Source organism: Chrysemys picta, unplaced genomic scaffold, assembly GCF_011386835.1.
Source record: "Chrysemys picta bellii isolate R12L10 unplaced genomic scaffold, ASM1138683v2 scaf588, whole genome shotgun sequence".
Taxonomy (NCBI): Eukaryota; Metazoa; Chordata; order Testudines; family Emydidae; genus Chrysemys; species Chrysemys picta.
The window spans coordinates 9,158-25,377 of NW_027053295.1; the positions used below are offsets into that span (position 1 = coordinate 9,158).

Here is a 16,220-nt window from a genome sequence, read left to right on the forward strand (position 1 = left end):
TTAAAACATTTAAAAAAGAGGACACTCCACGGGGCCCCGGTCCCGCCCCCGGCCCCGCCCCTTCCCCACCCCCGGCCCTGCCCCAACCTCACCCCTTCTCCGCCCCCATTCCAACCCCTTCCCCAAAGTCCCTGCCCCAACTCTGCCCCCTCCTCTGAGCACCCTGCATTCCCCCTCCTCCCTCCCGCTCTGATCTTGGTTGGGGGTTGCTAAGTGCTTCCCTGCTCCCCACTCACCCCGCAGCCCCTGTGCCCTTGACTGCCCTGCTCCTCCTCATCCTGCAGCCTCTGCACCCCCCCGCCCCTGCAGCCTCTGTGCCCCCTGCTCCCCACTCGCCCTGCAGCCTCTGCACCCCCCCGCCCCTGCAGCCTCTGTGCCCCCTGCTCCCCACTCGCCCTGCAGCCTCTGCACCCCCCCGCCCCTGCAGCCTCTACACACACACACCCCCGCCGCCTGCCCTGCTCCTCCCGCTCACCCGGCAGAGGGAGAAATGCAGGCTCCACGTGGAATCAAACACAGCCCCGCTGCTCTGTGGGGGAGAAGGGAGCGGGGGAGGGGGAGGGACTCTGGCTGCTAGAGGCCCTAGTGGCTGCAAGCGGCTTTCAATCAGGCCAGGCATCCAATCAGCCGCACTGCACGAGGGGAAGGGGGAAATCCCGGACATTTCTACTTGATTAGAAATCCCCCCCGGATGGCCATTTAACACTGAAAAAGCCGGACATGTCCGGGGAAAGCCGGACGGATGGTAACCCTACCTAACAATGGGTTTGCTGTCCCCCACTACCGCAGGACCAGACTGACAGTGAACTACAGCGAGGTGGTGGGATACCCCAGAGCCCTGCTGAGGGACGAACCGCGGCCAAGCCCCATTACAGGCTCCCAGCTGCCGCAGGCAGAGGAGGAACCGGCCCCACAGCTCCCAGCAGGGGAAACCATGGAGCTTCAGCAGCAAAAGTCACAGACAGGTTACGGCTTCTGTGAATTTTTGTTTATTGCCTGTGACCTCTCTGTAACCTTTACTAAAAATAACCATGACAAAATCTTAGCCTTAACAATGAGTGATCTGCAGGGCCCAGACTGCTGACATGGTGCAGGTCTCCCTTGTTTCCAGGTACTACATTGCATTAAAACTCAGTTAAAAATACTTACGATACTTTACTAATGTTGTTTCTCCACAGAGGCAATTGCTGTAGCCACTGCAGGAATGTTATTGGATGGGAGGGGAAGTGCCCATGAGACAATTAATTAAGATTGGCTCCCCATGATGAACACGTTTAAGAACCTCTGCAGTGAAGAATCGGAGATGAGGAAAGCTGGTGGATGTTGGACCTGAGATCAATACAAAGGGATTGCAATGAAATGGCTACTCCAAAACTAATTGCTTAGTTCTGTAGGACATTTCAGCAGGGAAGAATCTAGGGGGAGTTTGAGGTCCCAAAGTTTCTGTATCTACATAAGTGTCTTGCGTCATTTAAGCAAGAATTATTGACAACCAGGGGATATGGTGATGCTGTCTTGCATTTTAGCTTATAACAGAACCATGTTAAATTATTGCAACCTTTGCAGCTAGGTGTGATTCTCTGCCCAGTAGCAACATCGGATAAAGAGTCTGCATTCTTGGCAGAGGAGTCTCATTAATTTATCTGGACATTTTAGAAAAGGCAAGTACCTTCCAGCCTGCTGACTAGATGGCAAGCGGTTGATGGTAAGTTCATTAAAGACAGTTTGTTTAATCAACCAGGTTAACTGACAACTAGTGAAATTGGAAATGCTTTTTTGGTTGAAGATGGACAAAGGGTCAGATTTTCATAGAATTAAAGAGCCATAGGGTTAGAAGGGACCGTGGGTCCATGGGTCATCTGGTCTAATCCCCTAACAAGATGCAGCATTTGTTGTGTCAAAACCATCCAAGACAGATGGCTATCCAGCCTCCTTTTGAAAACCTCCAGTGAAGGAGCTTCCACAACCTTCCCTAGGCAGTCTGTTTCTTTGTCCTCCTGTTCTTACAGTTAGGAAGTTTTTCCTGAGATTGAGTCTAAATCTGCTATGCTGTAGTTTGAACCCATTGCCTCTTGTCCTGCCCTCTGTAGCAAGAGAGAATAACTTTTCTCCATATTTTTATGGCAGCATTTCAAGTATTTGAAGGCCCTATCATGTCCCCACTTAATCTCCTCTTTTCCAAACTAAACATACCCAGTCCCTTCCGCCTTTCCTCAAATGGCTTGTATTTCATCCCTTTGATCAACTTTGTTGCTTGCCTCTGGAACCTTTCCAGTTTTCTACATCCTTTCTATACACTGGAGACCTAAATTGGACACAGTACTCCAGCTGAGGTCTAACCAGTGCTGAGTAGAGCAGTACTATCACTTTCCGTGACTTGCATGCTATACTTCTGCTAATGCAACCCAAAATTCCATTTCCTTTTTTTTGCAACAGCATCACATTGCTGTCTCATGTTGAAGTTGTGATTCATCACAACTCCCAGATCCTTCTCAGCTGTGCTGCTGCCAAGCCAGTTTTCCCCTATTCTATACTTGTGCATTTGTTTTTTCTTCCCTAAGTGTAGCACCTTACATTTGTTTTTGTTGAATTTCATTTTGTTTTCTATAGCCCAGTTCTCCAATTTATCCCTTTGAATCCCTTTATATTTTAGCTCTATCCTCCAAAGTGTTTGCAAACACCACCACCCCAGCTTTGTGTCATCTGCAGATTTGTTCAATATGCTCTATTCCTACATTTGTGCCATTAATAAAGATGTTAAATAACACCGGACACAGAACAGATCCTTGCTGAACCCCACTGGAGATCTCCTTCCAGTCCGACATCATTCCATTAATAGCTATTCTTGCGGTTGTTTAACCAATTATGTATCCACTGAAAGGTAATTTTACTGAGCCCGCATTTCTCCAGCTTACTTATCAGAATGTCATGTGGGACTATGTCAAAAGCCTTTCTAAAATCCAGATCTATTATGTTCACCAAATTCCCCCCATCCACCAAACCAGTTACCCTGGCAAAGAAGGAAATCAAGCTGGTTTGGCATTATTTGTTTTTAGTAAATCCATGTGGGGTGCTAGTGGTTACCCCTTCATCCTCCAGGTATTTGCAAATTGACTGTTTTATATATTGCTCTAGTAGCTTCCCAGCTATTGAGGTGAGGCTGACTGGTCTATAGTTCTTTCCCCCCTTTTTGAAGATATGTAAGTGACTGAATCATAGAATCATAGAAGATTAGGTTTGGAAGAGATCTCAGGAGGTCATCTAGTCCAACCCCCTGCTCAAAGCAGGACCAACACCAACTAAATCATCCCAGCCAAGGCTTTGTGTAGCCGGGCCTTAAAAACCTCCAAGGAAGGAGATTCCACCACCTTCCTAGGTAACTCATTCCAGTGCTTCACCACCATCCTAGTGAAATAGTGTTTCCTAATATCCAACCTAGACCTCCCCCACTACAACTTGAGACCATTTCTCCTTGTTCTGTCATCTGCCACCACTGAGAACAGCCGAGCTCCATCCTCTTTGGAACCCCCCTTCAGGTAGTTGAAGGCTGCTATCAAATCCCCCCTCACTCTTCTCTTCTGCAGACTAAGCAAGCCCAGTTCCCTCAGCCTCTCCTCGTAAGCAGAGCTGGTTCCAGGCACCAGCACAGCAAGCAGGTGCTTGGGGCGGCCAACGGTAAGGGGCAGCACGTCCGGCTCTTCGGCGGCAATTCGATGGTGGGTCCTCAGTTCCTTTCGGAGGGAACGATCTGCTGCCAAATTGCCATCGAAGAATTGCTTGGGGCAGCAAAAATGCTGGAGCTGGCCCTGCTCGTAAGTCATGTGCCCCAGCCCCCTGGTCATTTTCGTTGCCCTCCATTGTACTCTCTCCAATTTTTCCACATCCTTTCTGTGGTGGGGGGCCCCAAACTGGACGTAATACTCCAGATGTGGCTTCACCAGTGCTGAATGATGATGCAGTGCCGACTGAAGATTCAGTTAGGTGTCTAATGGAATTTTCAAAAGCTTTTAGGCATCTAACTCCCTTTGAAATCTTTGGAAGTTAGGTATCTTAGCTGCATAGACATTTTTGAAAATCCTACTTGGTGCCTATCTGAATCTTCCAGCACCTAATACCTTTGAAAATGTGACCTGAGGTGTCTTAATGCTGTAGGTCCAATTTCTAAGATTCTAGGAAAGCTGGAGAGAGAAAGAGTAGCTTGATATATATCAAATATCTTGAAAGAGAGATGTGACAAAGGTATAGATTTTCTTCTCCAATAGTAGAAAATGCAACTGAAAAACATGTAACGGCTCCATAATAGTTTTAAATGTTAAATGGTATGTATTATAGTCTAGTTTGTAAACTTGATCATACGAGTCCTGCCTCATTGACTTAGTGGGGCTGCTTATGTGAGTTCAAGGGCTCATCAGCATCCAGGCTGCACAATTTAGCTCTGTGGTGGGGAATTTCATCTGGACACTAGAGGGTGCTCACATTAAGCCCTGAAAAACTGGGATTGGTAAACCTTGTAATTAATGTAACTATATTTGCTAATCATAAATTACTACATTATTTCCCTTGTGTGGCAATGAGTTCCATGGTTAATTCTATGTTCCATTGAATACTTTTGTCTGTATCAAATTTGCCCTGCTGGAGGAAGCAGAAAGGGTTGTGGACACAAGGTCCTAGCAGCTATTTGCCTTTTTTGGCTTCTAATATCCCAGAAAGGGCAGATGTCATTAATTTCAATAATTCCCACTTCACTTGTGATTCTCCCCCCGTCAGAATCATGGAGGCTTTTGCTACTTACAACCCAAGGGTGTTTCATGTAGTAAATCATGATCTATTTAATTTCTCAGCAGAAAATGACCATTGTGCCATCCAATGTACAGTGAAATCAATAGAAAGTCACCCCTTGACTTCAACGGCCTTTGGATCAGGCCAATAAGAAGGAGTTTTCATACCTCACTCTCTGCTGGGGGTTGAGTTCTACTGCTGGTTTGGCCAAAATATTAACCTCCTGCCATCATGTTATTATAGCAAAGAAGCCACTCGCTTTTTCCTGTTGGAGTTCTGAATGGCTAAAAGTGATGCCTGCGGGGACCATATACAGTGTGGCTTTCAGTACATTGCAGGCCCTTAAATTTTACCCAAATATTACTATATAAGGCCCAAAGACTAAAGCATTTCAGTCCTCAGGGGACTAATGTGGTACCACAGACAGAGAACAGGAGAGACCAAGATGCCATCAATGCCCAAGGCTCCTGAAATGGCAGGGAATTGATTGGATGAGCCAGGCCCAGGTGATCCCAGCACATGATCCATGCCTCATGCTGCAGAGGAAGGTGAAAACCCGCAAAGGTCCTTGAGTTAATGCTGAGATTATCTGTTTCAGGAAGATGGCCCTTGCCCTTCATGAACATTTGGATCACATTGCTCACAGCTGGACACATCCAACTGCAGCTGCATTGGAGTGGAAAGGCAGGGATGTGCAGTGAGCTGTAGGGATGATGATTAGTGCATCTTTCCCAGCAAGGCTGAATTGCTGAGTTGGGCACAGTGAGATTGAGGATGGTCCAGTGGTTCAGGTACTATCTTGAGCTTTAAGAGCCCAGGGAGCAAGTCCCATCCCTGCCACAGTCTGTATGTGTGACCTTGGACACGTCATTTAGCTACTCCGTGCCTCAGTTTCCCATCTGCCCTACCTCATAGGGTTGTTGTGAGGACAAATTCATTAAATATGTTTAGGTGGTTAGATGCTATGGTAATGAGGACCATATAAGTACCTTGGTTATCTAGAAGATAAATTGGGGCTCATCAGTTCTCTCTTTGGTCAATCAGGAAGAGTCAATCAGCAGATAACGCCTGTGCGGACAAAATGGCTGGGGGAAAATCACACCCTGGTGACTGAGTTTGTTCTCTCAGGACTAACAGAAAGTCCAGAGATGAAGGCCATCTGCTTTCTGCTCTTTTTAGTGATGTACCTGATCACCCTGGTGGGAAACCTTGGGATGATCATGTTGATCAGGGTCGACCCCCGGCTCCACACACCGATGTACTATTTCCTCAGTAATTTGGATTTTGTGGATTTCTGCTACTCCTCAACCATCACCCCCAAGATGTTGGTGGATTTCCTAACTGAGAGGAGAGCCATTTCATGTGGTGGGTGCATTGCACAGCTGTTCTGTTTTGTGCTCACAGCGAGCGTTGAATGCCTCCTGTTGGCCGTGATGGCCTATGACCGTTACGTGGCCATCTGTAACCCACTACTCTATACTGTCAGCATGTCCCACAGAGTCTGTGCCCAGCTGGTGGCTGGCTCATTGGCTTTGTCCATGCACTGGCACAAACTATCTCCACCTTTCGACTGTCCTTCTGCAGCTCTAATGTCATCAATCATTACTTCTGTGACATCCCCCCACTGATAAAGCTCTCCTGCTCTGATACCTACAGCAATGAGATAGTGCTTTACACCTTTGGTACATTTCATGGCATCGTCACATCACTGGAGATTCTGGTCTCCTATATCCATATCATTTCCACCATCCTGAGGATCCGGTCCACTGGGGGCAGACGCAAAGCCTTCTCCACCTGTGCCTCCCACCTGACAGCTGTCATGATATTCTATGGCACCACAGTCTTTATGTATGTCAGGCCAATTTCCAGTTACTCGCTGGACCGGGACAAAGTGGTCTCAGTGTTCTACACCATGGTGATCCCCATGCTGAATCCTCTTATCTACAGCCTGAGGAACAAGGAAGTGAAGGACGCCCTGAAAAGGTTATTAGGCCGAGTAACAGTTTCTTGACAGGTGTCAGTGCAGCAAAAATGTTGGTGAGATAATAAAGAAAAATCTTGGGCTGAGTTTATTATTTTCTCTGTTTACTTCATGTAATTTTGGGTATTGTCTGGTGTGAAAACCCATGGTAATCAGAAATTGAATAGACCTAAATTAAAGAGAATTGGATTCACTTTTTCACCCTGAACCTGAACATTAAGATGAATGCAAGCATATCTGCTAACATACTTCAAGGAGCCTTCATGTACCTAATATATGAGGCACACATATGGCCTAAAGGAATAAGTACAGAAATGGAAGTCCTAAATTTGAATCACTGGCTGTATTTTGCTGCTTCATATAAAGCATTCATTAAAGATTCTTTATAAAGATTCATTAATTATTTCAAGAGTGGAGTCAGAAGCAGAATTTCCACCCCCTCAGTGGAGATACCATGGTGCATCATGGGATGTGTAGTCCAAGCAAGGAGCCAGGCCCATCAGAGAGAATGGGGTAGTGAAGCACGCAAACTACAACTCCTATGAGGCTCCATGGCACCCTAGGTAGATGCATTTTAGTGTCAAATTGACTTGAAACATTTTTTGTTGTTGAGTTTAGTGTTTTGATTCAGGTTGATGGAAAATCAACAAAATAATAGTAAAAAAAGTCTACAACATCCATTTCCAGCCAGCTCTACTCATGACTTAACTTTGAAGAGGTAACATGGCACAGGGGTGCTAAACATTATTATATGGCCATTAACTGTGGGACTCTCTGCTGCTGGACAGTGCTGAATAATGTGTCCGAGCAAGAATATTTTTAAGGCTTATTATGAAACAATCCCTTTAAGATAGAAAAAAGATGTGTTGGCCCTAAGTGACATGAGGTACATATTGGCCCCTCGCAAACCCTACAATCTATATTGAGGGAAGTTAGTCAATTTACTTACCAATTCTGTGCTACAAAATTCCTCTATCTTACAAAGTATTTGCACAGACCATGAATTCATATCCCTTGTAAGAGACTATAGCTGGATTTTGTATAAGAGCCCTCTAAATACTAAAAGTAGAGATTATAATAGGAGTCTTTCTTTCTTTCTTTCTTCTAGGGATCCCATACTAGTCTTTACCATAAAACAATTACATACATACACTCAATTAGCAGGTTTCAGAGGGGTAGCTGTGTTAGTCTGAATCAGTAAAAACAACGAGGAGTCCTTGTGGCACCTTAGAGACTAACAAATGTATTTGGGCATAAGCTTTCGTGGGCTATAACCCACTTCATCAGATGCATGGAGTAGAAAATACAGTAAGCAGGTATATGTATACAGTACATGAAAAGATGGGAATTGCCTTACCAAGTGGGGGGGTCAGGGCTAACGAGACCAATTCAATTAGGGTGGATGTGGCTCATTCCCAGCAGTTGACAAGAAGATGTGAGTATCAACAGAGGGAAAATTATTTTTTGTAGTGACCCAGCCACTCCTAGTCTTTATTCAGGCATAATTTGATGGTGTCAAGTTTGCAAATTAATTCCAGTTCTGCAGTTTCTTATTGAAGTCTGGTTTTGAAGTTTTTTTGTTGAAGATTGGTGACTTTTAAGTCTGTTATTGAGTGTCCAGGGAGATTGAAGTGCTCTCCTACTGGTTTTCGAATGTTACAATTCTTGATGTCTGATTTGTGTCCATTTATTCTTTTGTGTAGAGACTGTCTGGTTTGGCCAATGTACATGGCAGAGGGACATTGCTGGGACATGATGGCATATATCACATTGGTAGATACTTGTAGATCTACACTATTACTAAATTAGGTCAATTTTGTAGAAGTCAATTTTTAGAAATCGATTTTATACAGTCGATTGTGTATGTCCATACTAAGCGCATTAAGTCGCATTAAATCAGTTACCATGGCTAGCATCAACTTACAGAGCGGTGCACTGTGGTAGCTATCCCACAGTTCCCGCAGTCTCCGCCGCCCACTGGAATTCTGGGTTAAGCTCCCAATGCCTGATGGGGCAAAAACATTGTTGCAGGTGGTTTTGGGTACATGTCATCAGTCGCCCCTCCCTCTGTGAAAGCAAAGGCAGACAATCGTTTCGCACCAGACACCAGGAGCATTAGAAGAGCACAGCAAGGCGCGCTGCACATCAGAGAGGCTTTGAAAACCAGTTTCATGACTGGCCAGGCTTCGGTGTGACAGTTGTGTGTGTTTTTCTTTGACGCAAACCTGCCCCCTTTGCTGATTTTAATTCCCTGTAAGCCAACCACCTTCCCCCCTTAGAAATAAAGTAACTATTGTTTTGAATGCGTTATATAGGAGGTCATACTTGATTATCAGAATGGTCCCTTCTGGCCTTATAATCTATGCATCTGTGTGGGAATGAAAAAGGTTTTGAAACCATGCATTGTTTCTTTATTAATTAAAAAAAATGAGATAATGGACAAGGTACCCTGGGTGGGGTGGGGGAGGAGGGAAGGACAAGGCCACGCTGCTTATTGTAGCCACACTAAAAATCAAACTGTTTGAATGACAGCCTTCTGTTGCTTGGGCCATCCTCTGTAGTGGAGTGGCTGAGTGCCCGGAGCCTCCCCCCATGCATTCTTGTGGGTCTGGGTGAGGAGGCTATGGAACATGGGGAGGAGGGTAGGCAGTTATGCAGTGGATGCAGCAGGGGTCTGTGCTCTTGTTGGCTTTCCTGCAGCTCCAACAGACGCTTCATCATGTCCATTTGCTCCCCCAACAGACCCATCATGTCCGTTTGCTCCCACATTAGCCTCAGCATCGCATCCTGCCTCTGCTCTTTGCGATCACTTAATTCTTTCCTGGCCTCTGCCACTGAAGGCCGCCGTGCATTAAGCTATGCCCTATAGGAGGACTGCATGAGCTCGGAAAACATGTCATCGCGAGTGCATTTATTTCACCTTCTAATCTGCGATAACCTCAGGGACGGAGATGATAAGGGGAGCGTAGAAACATTCTACGCTCTACGATTTGGGGGGACTGCATGGTCACCTGTGCTGCTGAGTTCGCCATGCTGACCAAACAGGAAATTAAATTCAAAAGTTCCGGGACTTTTCCTGTTTACCTGGCTAGTGCATCGGAGTTCAAAGTGCTGTCCAAAGCTCCTGGAGGCCAATAGTGTCGATTTGTGTCCGCACTACCCCAAATTCGACCCAGCAAAGTTGATTTTAGCGCTACTCCCCTCGCCGGGGAGGAATACAGAAGTCGATTTTAAGAGGATCTCTTGTGGCTGTGAGAGTGATTATGAACCCATAACTGGGCTGCAGGTACTCTTGAGTTCTGCTCCCAGAGTTGGCCACTGCCTCATTTTTGAATAAGGGTTTGTCTACACCTGAGAATTAATCCAGAATAAGGTAGGATGTGAATTTAAAGTGGATTAACTATTCCTGGTTAACTCCTTGTGTGGACACTCTTATTCTGGAATAAGCATGCCTTCAACTGAATTAGTTTAATTCACTTCCAAACTGGATTAAACTAGTTTGAAGTAAGGCACTTATTCCAGAATACGATAATCCACACACAGTTAGGCTACATCTACACTACAGGGGGGAGTCGATTTAAGATACGCAAATTCAGCTACATGAATAGCGTAGCTGAATTCGACGTATCGCAGCCGACTTACCCCGCTGTGAGGACGGCGGCAAAATCGACCTCTGCGGCTTCCCGTCGACGGCACTTACTCCCACCTCCGCTGGTGGAGTAAGAGCGTCGATTCGGGGATCGATTGTCGCGTCCCAACGGGACACGATAAATCGATCCCCGGGAGGTCGATTTCTACCCGCCGATTCAGGCGGGTAGTGTAGACCCAGCCTTAGTCAGGAATAGCAATTCCAGAATAACTTCCTGTATAGACAAGCCCTTAGTCACCCCTCTTTTTTCAGCCTCCTGTTCCCTGTTTGGAAAGTGGAGAAAATCATCATTTCCTGCAGAGCTGTCCTGAAAGTTAAAATGTGTATAGCACATTGCAAGTGCACAGAGTGTGTAGTCTTAGAGAACCAATCATAGGAATGTGTTTGTAGCCAATGATGTATTGTTGTTAAAAATTATCAGTGAAACCAGGCTCAATTATTTTTGTTGATTCTCATCCAACCTCCAGATGTCATGAAATTACTGCCTGATGTACAACCACCTGCTTCTTGCAACAGTTGCCTGTGAGGGCTAGTATGCTTTGTTGTACCTCCCATCTCCCTTGTCCGTTGTGCTTTTTAATCACAGTAATGCACATACAAGTATCTTTTCTCAGCAGCCTGGACCAATGAATTGGAAATATTACATTGGAAATATTAAACTCAGTGGCATCTGAAGCTGCTCTCTTTTATCACTGATAAATTCTGAACCAGCTGGGAGCACAATGCAGAAGTGTGAAAAAAATGTTAGAGGGTGAATTTACTTTTAATTATCTTTATAATTTAACCAGGGAAAGGTAAACAAACAGTAAAACAATGAAAAAGTTTCCTCACTTTCATTGCCCATTGGAAAACAGTTACATAAACTGTTGGATGGTGGGGAAGAACCCACAATTTCAAATCAAAACATTTTGTTGGTGCTGAAATTTTTGCATGAAAAATTTTGATTGCCAACAAAACCCTGTTTTCCAATGAAAAAATATTTTGCTGGAAATTTTTTTGACTCGCTCTATTTCTCATTTATTAAAGTGCTGTAGCGTTAAACGGAAATGTCCTTGCAAGGGTAGCATCATTAACTTTGAAGATCTACCATGCCTTGCACATGCTCTGTAAGATTCTGAGTGGCTGGCTATTTTACTTGTTTGGTGGGCCTTTTCTCTTGTGGACCAGCCTCCTCATTGAAGATTCTCTGGAAAACCTCCTTGAGGGGCTCTCTCAATTGCCGTTTCCCGTGTCTCCCAACTAAGAAGTAGATGAAGGGGTTGATGCTGCTGTTTATGCAGGGCAGCAGGATAACTAAAGACATAACAAAGAGGTGTATCATGGTGTGACTAAGGAAGGCCATCAGCACTATGACCCTCAGTGGAAGGGCGAACATGAGGAAGAAAAGGATGGTGACCATAATGACAATATAGAGCTTTGTTGATTGGTGTCGCTGTGAGCTACACCGGACCTTGATGAACAGGGTCAGGCTGGACAGAACCATGAGTGGAGTGAAAATCAGGAAACTCAAGACACAGCTGAATATGGTCATTTTGGAACAGTCGTAGTCATTGATGCAGAAATAGCACTCCAGTCCAGTCACCAGGATGGAGAGAGCCCAGAGCAGAGCACACACAATGGAAGACAGGTTTTTTGGACGGTGACATCGGTACCAGATGGGGTAAAGTACGGACAGACATCTCTGAACGCTGATGGCTGTCAGGAGATACAGGCCAGTGTTGTATATAAACAGCGCCACCCATTGGATTGCCTTTATGATGACAAACCCTCCAAGAAACTCCATATGTAAATATAAGATGATAATAATCAAGAAGGCAACCATGCACAGGAGGAAACCAAAGTCAGCAATGGCCAAGTTGAGGATGTAGATGGTGAAGGGGTCCTTCTTAATGCGGAAGCCGAGGAACCAAAGAACCATCCCGTTCCCCACCAGCCCGACCAGGCAAATGAACAGAGAAATAGAGCTGATCACAACTATCGGAATGAAACATTGATCCTGATCTGCATCTAGGTCTGTGTCATTAAAGCTACTGGAATCATTAAATAATACGCAATAATGCAGGCTTATCTTTCCAGGAAGCGGGGATGTCGTGATAAGCTCAGTCATATTGAAACCTCTGCTGCAGAATGACAATTTCCAGCTCCCTCTTTATCTCTCTCTCGTAAACACACCTGCTAATAGAGATAAGAGGGACGTGTATTAGCGACTCCTGATCATGGTGGGAACTTGGATTTGCTAGTAATTAGTGCCCCTCCCTGTGCCTCTGAACTGAAATATCCAGATACCAATGAGCATTTATTAGAAATACACACACAGATAAATAGAAAGGGGAGACTTTAGAGGATTTTTGGTGCAGAGAGTGACAAGGCTGGTCTTTCTTCTTTGGAAACGTCAGGGCACAAGATAAAATGAATGTCAGAGACTGCAGTCCCAAGTAGATCAGCAGTGAGGTGGCAGAGCTGTGTGTGTATATTGTGGGGAGATCAGGATTGGAATAGAAGTAGGGCTGCAGTTCAGGATTGAGAGACATTGGGAGAGAAAGGGGCAGAGAGCCCAAAGTGGCAATAGTAGGAGCGGTTTTGTGAGTCAGGATTAAAGCACATTGGCAGGGCAGGGGCAAAACCCAGATCTGGAATAGCAGAGGGCTGGGGGGATAGGATTGACGGGCATGGGCAGAGCTGTGGGAATGGAAGAAAATATAGAAAACATCAGAGGGCAGAAAAGAGGATAATTTTCACCCACAAAATGCTCACCTTCCCTCTGATTCTCTGAGGTTTGAATTACAGTTTTGCAGAAGCTGTGGTAAAGCAAATCTGTTAGAGAAATTCCTTACCTCTGGCTTCTTATCAGTTGCTCCGTGCGGAATCAATTACTTGAACGTTTTGCAACAGTGTAATTGTTATTAAGAGACTCAGAAGTAACCTGTAATTTCCTGTTCCATGTCCAACAAGTCACTCCAGCCCTAAATCCTGGCCACCAAATGCCATGTTCACACTATGTAGAGCCAAACATAGCAATCTTTCCACCACGATTTCTTCTCTTTGTTACTGAAAGGTCTCATAAAGTTGGTAGCAGGGCTCTGCTACTTTAATTGCTTCCTATCTCCTTTTTATGGGCAAAAAACACTGACTGAGCAGGTTTCCTAAAGAAATGGAGAGCCACTTGAAAAATCAAGGCCATAAAATATTCCAAGGAAATTTCATAACTGGTCCGAGAGTTTCTGACCTTGCAAGCTAACAGCCAGTGTCTCACATCCAATTGCTGAGTCAATCAATTGAGAACCTAGCAAAGAACCACCTCCAACTCCACCCATTCACTGTTGACATCAGGGAACCCTGCTGGTTGGGGACATTACACGGAGAAAGCATTGGTCACAGTCATGAGAGATGTCCTCTTCTCATACACAAGGGACATTCAGCCATACTTACATTGCTGGATCAGTAGTTTTTTTATATCCTCATTCATGGAACACTGATCTCCCATGTTGGAAGGGATAGTGGGAATAGAACTGGACAAAATTTTTCTGCCAAAACTTTTCTTTTCAGTATTTTGTGTTGGTTTCACCAAATTATTTCAACCATCTTTTTGATTCATTCAAAATTTCAGAAGCTCTTATTTTTAGTTTGACATTATTTTTTCCTCAATTTTTTGGAATTGCCAGTGAACTGAAGAATCCATTATTCACACATTTCTAAGTGGAAATGCTCTCAATGTCAAATGCAATGTAATATCACACATCACGTTGTTTACAAGTTTCAGAACTATACATGTAATGATTCCACTTAAAGACATCTGCAGAGATAGAACCCAGGACCATCAGCAAAAGCACTTGAGTTAGAGGAATAATTCATGCAGCTGGAAGTAGCAAGCTGCTTTCCTCTATGTTGCCCTGTCACTAGAGGGAGACCCAATGTGTAGAACACAGCTAATTTACCTGCATACTGACAGATAGGTTGAAGATATTCTGCAGGATTACTTGCCTCGCATCCCACAGACCTTCTGGGCTGCAGTAGTAGAGTTCTTCTCCTGTGTATCTCATAAGTTTGACAGCAAAAGACTTCCTCTCCTGCATTTGCCCACAGGGAAAACCCTCAGTCCACACAACTTGGCTCTGACCTACCATGCAGCCTAGTGCCTCAGGAGCTAATCTTTACTGTCTTTATTACATAAAGGGGCTTGATTGCTCCTTCTGTTGAGCAAGAGGGAAGGTGCTTTGCAAATCTATTGGCTTTAAGGAGGTCAATGATTGTTCCTGGGTCCAAGACTGGACATCACATTCAAGTGTCCATTGATTGTAGATATGCAGATGACAATATATCAGGACACTATAAGTAGTTCCTCACCCGCAGGACCCATCCATACTAAGAATATCTCTCCCTTCCTATCCCAATCCTCAAAACTCCCTCTCCAGCTGATTTAGGGATAGATTGTGACATGGGCTACATACCATGCAGGGAAATGAGGATTCCCCAATTTATGCCCCTTCTGGGAAGACTGGACATTGGCTCCAGATGCACAGGCGTGAGTAGGTGCTGTACATCCACTACTGTCCACTGGAGGAGGTGAGACAGCTATGCCAATGTGAGAGGCAGGCTGTGTGCCAGAATTTTCTGGCTGATATAGGCAAATTGCTACCTCTACAGAAGAAGGGGTAAGCAAGGGAGGGATTGTGTCTCAGGAGTATCTCTAAGGCACATGACTGCCTGGGACAACTTACAGGGGTGATGTAGATTACACGCCAATCCTCACTAAAGGCTGGGCTTAAAGACACAATCTAACTCTTATGGAAGATGTCTAAGGAAAGTCCTAGCAGGTACAGGGCCTTCTCCCTGTCCTCTATCTTCAGATTTCACAGTGCAGTCAATACAAGCCGATCAAAGATGAGTTAGAGCTATGCAAGAAGATGCTTAAAAAGATGGATGCCCACACATATGGTAATACAGTATGTCCTCTGTGACGGTGCCCCCCATAAGGCTTTGTGGAATATGCTTATCATTGTATATGTGACTGTGGCAGGGCAGGGGTAAAACCCCCTCTAAAGCCCTGCCAAAATGCTGGCTACAGCCTGCTCTCTGGCCAGTAGGCCAGGTGAAGAGATGCAGGTACTCAGCAGGGAGCCCAGCTGCAAGCCCTAACGAGGGCTGGCTCAGACGAACATGCTGGGCTAAGTAGTGACAGCTGGGCTGGGGCAGGAGAGGGCTATAAAAGCCCTGGGCAAACCTCAGTGAGGATGCTAGCCTGGGAGGAGACAGGAGGGCAGTATCTCTGTCTCCTTGCCAACAAGGAAGCCTCAGGGGCCAGGAGACCCTGGAGAGGGTCTTTGGGGCACGAACTGTTGGGGGATCTGGGAACTGCACAAGCACTGTAAATGAAGACACTGGTGTGATCCAACAAAAGAAGGAGTGAACACTCTTTATTATACCGGCCTAAACACAGGGTGCAGGCACAAAAATGGGAGAGCCTCCGCTGACCCTGTGACAGTGACATAACTGGAATATGTTTTAGGCTACATATGCTATGTAACATATCTATGTAAAGGTTATGATCTACTGCATGTATTCATCCTATTTGTATGCATGTATCATTTTTGTATTCGAAGTTATGAATATTGGCTGTGTACTGGCTAGATTTTAACTACCCTAGTAGATCATTTGGTCAGCTCCTTGAGAAAAGTGCAAATTAAGTGCCCAGTCAAAAACCACTTAAGCCAACAATGAACTTGAAGATGCCAATCCACATCTAAACCTTCCCAGGAATGTGGCTTGGCTGGTAAAAACTGAGTCATGCATGGATATGTGACTTGCCCATGT

At 45.1% G+C, this 16,220-nt stretch overlaps 1 protein-coding gene and 1 pseudogene across 1 annotated transcript; one reads left to right on the plus strand and one right to left on the minus strand.

The window, feature by feature from the left end:
- The first annotated feature begins 5,823 nt into the window (after positions 1-5,823).
- LOC101933041 (olfactory receptor 5G9-like) lies at positions 5,824-6,790 on the plus strand (annotated as a pseudogene).
- A 4,114-nt stretch (positions 6,791-10,904) lies between these two features.
- Positions 10,905-12,905, minus strand: LOC101933301 (mas-related G-protein coupled receptor member H-like). The gene has a single exon (XM_005312285.3). It carries the CDS (start codon positions 12,514-12,516, stop codon positions 11,536-11,538), a length of 981 nt encoding a protein of 326 aa, XP_005312342.1. The 5' UTR covers positions 12,517-12,905; the 3' UTR covers positions 10,905-11,535.
- Between the last annotated feature and the right edge of the window lie 3,315 nt (positions 12,906-16,220).